Raw genomic sequence first — 5,173 nt, forward strand, 5'->3', positions numbered from 1 at the left:
ATCCTGCCGCCATGCAGCAAATCTCGCCGAGCTGTTACTGACGAAGGTAAGGTCGATTATTGATCCTCTGCCTGCGCTGTTAAACGTATTGCGAGAGCCGCAGTTTAAAAGTGCGACGTCTAATGAGGCTAGCGACTCTAAAACGGCGCGCCCACGAGCATTTGTTATGCTGCTGCCCCATTCCTGGGCCCACGCATTGAAATCTCCAGCTATTACGAACGGGCTGTGCGCTCTCGCGTCCTCCGCTAGTTCGTCCAGCGATTCGCAGAAGTCAAGATAGTCTAGACTAGGCGGGAAATAGCAACTGTAGATCCACTTGCCGTTTATTAAGGCTCTGATGAAATGCTCGCCTGCTAGCCTCGACCGCAGTTGTGCATTAGGACTGCCACATGCCCAAAGCACGGCCTTGCCGGAATTGCTGCATATCCAGTTCTCAGCAGACATCCTACGAAAAGGCTCGCTTATGATTGCCACGTCAGTCCTCGTTTCGCGTACCCGCTGCTTCAGCAGCTCGTGAGCCGCTGCGCAGTGATTCATGTTTAATTGGATGAAATTAAACATAGCGTTTTCGTGGGGCCGGCTTCTCTTGCCCGCTTGCATTTGCGGATGGACACCTAAGGCTGCCAGCTATATGTGCCCGCTCGGTGACACCTCTGGCTGCGCATAGGCAACAGTTGGCATTATTTGTGCAGTCTCTTACTTTGTGGTCCTTGCTGCCACATTTTAAACACCAATTCGTCCTGTCAATCGGGTCTTGACATCGAGCCGCTAAGTGCCCAAATGCCAGGCATCTGTAGCATCTGATTGCGTCCTGGTTGAGCCCTAACTCTGCATACTGAGTAGCCGATCTTTAGCTGCCCCGCTTTCAAAATTGGTTCTGCCATGTTTGCCGGAAGGCATAGAATTGCCTTTTGGGATCCGCCATAGGAAGGACGCAAGCTTTTTATATCATCTTCTGTCACTTTTAGACTTAGCTGCATCGATACTGCTTGGCATAATTCTGCTTTGGTGGCCTCTTCATCCATTTCCAGCACGTCCAATCTGACAAGATTTGCCAACGATTTAGCCTCGACTTGGCCTTCAAGTGCCGAGTCGATGTCCTGCTGTATCTTGCTGACGTTTTTAGCGCCGACTTGGTTTAGCTCTAGCAAGAGATCACCTTTTGCAGTACGCCTCACCTTTTGTACACTTTCGCCAACAGCCTGCAACTTTGCATCCTGGCTTCTGGTCACCAGCTTCAACATATCGCTGTATGACATGCCACCCTTGCTTTGTACCAGAATAGCGGCAGGACGCTTTTTCGGAACTGCTCGCTTTGCCGGTTTAGGTGCCACTTTTTGCCAGTCAGTACTGTGCCGCTGCTGGTGCTTCTGCTGATGCACCGGTTCTGCTCCCACTGCTGGGCTTGCTACCTTTGGTTTTGCCGCTTTGTGGACCTCTGGCACCTTTTCCGATACCTCTACTGTCGGTGCTGCTTCTACACAGTTTGTGTGTTTTGCAACAAAGACGCTGATTGCTTCGTGTGTGTGTGTGTGTGTTTTTTTATATTCATTTTTATTTACAACCAAATTTCATTTACTTCATGTATATATGTACATATTTAGTTATTGGCGGTGTGGCTCAAACAAGCTACTGCGGGACTACCGCGAGGTATTGCTTCGCAGCGGCCGGCTTAAACTAAACCTTTTAAACTAAACCTCCCTTCTCAGCCTCTCTAGTCGCCGTTGTTCGCCCATGACGGCTGCCGCAAACTCGCACACTGCCTCCCATGCGCTACCGTTTTCTAACATCAGAGGCACCAGGTTCTCAATTGTGATGCGCGTACCGATCCTGGACTCCAACTCGCGTCTCTGTGCTTCATAGCGAGGGCAGTGAAATGCTATGTGCCTTGCGTCCTCGACGATGCCGGCTCCGCACCACGTGCATTCGTCGGATGCCTCGTGCCCGAAACGCTTTAGATAAGCTCTGAAGCAGCCATGGCCGCTCAGAATTTGCGTAAGGTAAAACGTAACTTGCCCGTGACTTCTGCCTATTTACTGTTGTAGGTCTGGGATAAGGCAGTAAGTCCAACGGCCCTTCGCAGATTCCGTCCATCGTTGCTGCCATAGAGCCACATGTTCGTCTCGTATTTCTTGCCGTATACTGGCTAAGGGCGATCGCTCAACCACCGGTTGTGTGGAGTGTAGCGCTCTGTATATCGCGTCTGCTTCGTACACTAGATCGCTGATTGGAGACAGACCAGCGATGACATGCGCAGCATCGTCTGAAATTGTGCGGAACGCACTGCAAATCCTTATTGCGCAGAGTCTAAAGACCAATTCCAGCCCTCGCCTGTAGCTTTTCACCCGTAGCGCACTAGCCCAAACAGGGGCAGCGTACAGGGAAATGGATTTTGTCACGCTAGTTAACAACAGCCTTCTCTCTTGTTTGGGTCCTCTTGTATTGAGCATTGTCCTTGCCAGCGCGCGTGCAGAGCTCAGTGCCTTCTGGCACGTATATTCCAAGTGCTCACGGAAGCAGAGACGTGTATCCAGCATTACACCTAGGTATTTAATGGCCCTCTTAGATGTGATAGTTTTGCCACCAACTTCTATAGAGGCGGTCTCGACTTTCTTCCTGCTGCTAATTAAAACGGCTTCAGTCTTGTGGGCTGCCAATTCAAGACCTGCAACAGACAGCCACCGGCCAATAGTTGCAATGGCGCTGTTGCATTTTTGTTCCGCTACTGCAAGCTCCTTTTCCGTTAACACCACCGCGATATCATCGGCAAAGCCGAATATGCGTGTGCCCGGATCAAAATTTAGTCTGAGGACTCCGTCGTACATGGAATTCCACAGGACAGGGCCCAGGACTGAACCCTGTGGTACTCCAGCAGAGATGCTATATTCCTCCGAGCCGTCCACTGTCGAGTATCGGAGGCGCCTATTTGTGAAGTAGCTGTCCACTATATGCAGCAGATTACCCTGAACGCCGAAAGAAGCCAGACTGCCCATTATACGACTCCATTCAGCCGAGTTAAATGCGTTTCTGATGTCGAGCGTCACCACCATACAATATTGTTTGGTTCCCCCTTTCCATCTGTTACCAGATATGGCGTCTCTGGCTGTGTCCACAATTGTGCTTATCACGTCTATCGTCGATCTTGCCTTTCTAAATCCGTATTGGTTAGGAGAAAGTCCACCTCCTTGCTCGATAGCCTTGTTGAGCCTACGCGCTATGAGCGATTCCAATATTTTTGCTGCTGTGTCCAGTAGACAGATAGGCCTATACGATGAGGCTTCGCCGGGTGGCTTGCCGGGTTTTGGTAGGAGTACCAGGTTCTGCCTTTTCCATCTGGATGGAAAGGTTCCTTCTCTCAGGCATGCATTGTACATTTTTATGAACACATCAGGGTGCAGGTTAACTGCCAGCCTTAAAGCTCTGTTCGGGATGCCGTCGGGTCCAGGAGCTTTCTTATTATTTAATTTGTTGACGATTTCCAACAGTTCTGTTTTCGTGCACGCTGTTATTTCTATCTCGCTGCTTCGAGTTGCCAGTGGTAGCAGGACCTCTTTTTGTGGGAAAAGTGATAAGATTTTATTTAGTTTGTAGTTGATTTAGTTAGTTCTACATCTAAACTGAGACTGCCCGCTCTGTCGAGCGTGGTCCCTTAAATCCCTGAGATGCCCTATAGGCGCTGGCCGCGGCGTCATGCCGTTGGCAGCGGCGTTGGGATCGTCTCCAAAGTGGGTCGCCTCTTCCAGTGAATTCTGCTTATCGGCAATATTCAAAGAACGGCTAGGCTAGATGATACAAAAGTGCTTATGCTAGAAAAGGGAAGTGAAGTGTCTAGTGAGACCCAACATGGGTCGTCTTGGTCACATATCTGCTTGGGTCGCACTAGGAAATATAAGTTGCTTACTTGGCTAAGCGTGTTAAGTGTTTACAGGAAATGAAAGATGTGGGTTGCTTAGTTGACTAAAGTGAGAAGTGGTATAGGTCACGATGCACTTAGGTCATACGCGTGTGTGTGGTCAAGGGTTAGTGTTACTTAGATCGAGGGAGGGTATTTTACCCGATACTCGTTCAGGCGTTTATGGTAGAGTGTGCCGATCGAGTCCATTTGTTATGTGAGAGGCCGGGGTACGGGGTATGGTCCGGAAAGGCGTCCCAGGGGTGCTTGTTGTGTGAGAGGAGGAGAAAGAGGCCTCGTGTGAGGATGGGTGTGCTAACCTATATATATTTTATTTTAATTTTTTGGGTTCAAGGTCAGGTTATTTGGGTGACTGTGTGAAATTATTTATCATGAAACATTTCATATATATGTTTTTATTTTAATTTTTTTTATAAAAAAGTTAGCGCGTGCGGGCGTGCTGTGATAAGGATTACTTGTATTGTCATAAGGAGTGTATTTTGCAGTAGCAAGAAAATAGGATAAGCTAAGAATAAAATTAAAGACTGTGTGTAGACAAATGTAAAGTTTTAGGCTACCTTCAAAAGTTTGCTACACATAGGATTCAGTTTAATTGAATTTTGGTGCTATTCAACAGCAACATTTGCTGAATAAAATAATTAGTTATTTGCGCAGTTGAACCAAACATACTTATAAAAAAAGCAATGAGGTGTCACAGGACACCTGGGTAAAGCGAAGCTCTCTAGGAATTCGTCGAGTAAGCGATGAACTACAGTCATATATAATAGCAGAAATGAATGTACATGAACAACAAATGAAAGCAATAGTAGTTTTCTGATAAAATATAATATATTTCAGCTCATCGCAGTATTACAAAGCTTTATTTACAGTGGCTTTTTTTGATTAACATATTTTTATTAAACTTGCACATGACCAAAACATGAAAGCAATAATATTTATCTTCGTTTAAATTTTGACTCGTTGGAGTACTCAATTTTTTTTCTAACAGTGACAGTTTTTTATAAAGATATTTTCCCGAATAATTTCGTTGAACCTAATTGTTCCCATACTCTATAACGCAAATGATTGGTTTATGGGAACTGAAATATGAAATGTATGTTTGTGATTGGATGTGGGTTAAAAAACGTGAAAAAACAGCATCCATGGTTGTGTTATATCTTGTTGTAGATTCTGCAGGATTACTGCTCATTGTTAAATTTAAAACAAAATTTTTCAAAATCATAATTTTTAAATTCTGAAAATTTCGTTCACAATGTAGAA

At 46.2% G+C, this 5,173-nt stretch overlaps 1 protein-coding gene across 1 annotated transcript; it reads right to left on the bottom strand.

Annotated features, from left to right (window-relative positions):
- Positions 1-743: 743 nt before the first annotated feature.
- On the bottom strand, positions 744-3,374 carry LOC137580153 (uncharacterized). Its single transcript, XM_068294076.1, has 4 exons — positions 2,346-3,374; positions 2,038-2,146; positions 1,778-1,963; positions 744-1,477 (listed from the first exon to the last, which is right to left on the bottom strand). The coding sequence occupies exons 1-4, from the start codon at positions 3,372-3,374 to the stop codon at positions 744-746; spliced, it is 2,058 nt and encodes a 685-aa protein (XP_068150177.1).
- Between the last annotated feature and the right edge of the window lie 1,799 nt (positions 3,375-5,173).

Source organism: Drosophila tropicalis, unplaced genomic scaffold (genome assembly GCF_018151085.1).
Source record: "Drosophila tropicalis isolate 14030-0801.00 unplaced genomic scaffold, ASM1815108v1 contig_812, whole genome shotgun sequence".
Lineage (NCBI taxonomy): Eukaryota > Metazoa > Arthropoda > Insecta > Diptera > Drosophilidae > Drosophila > Drosophila tropicalis.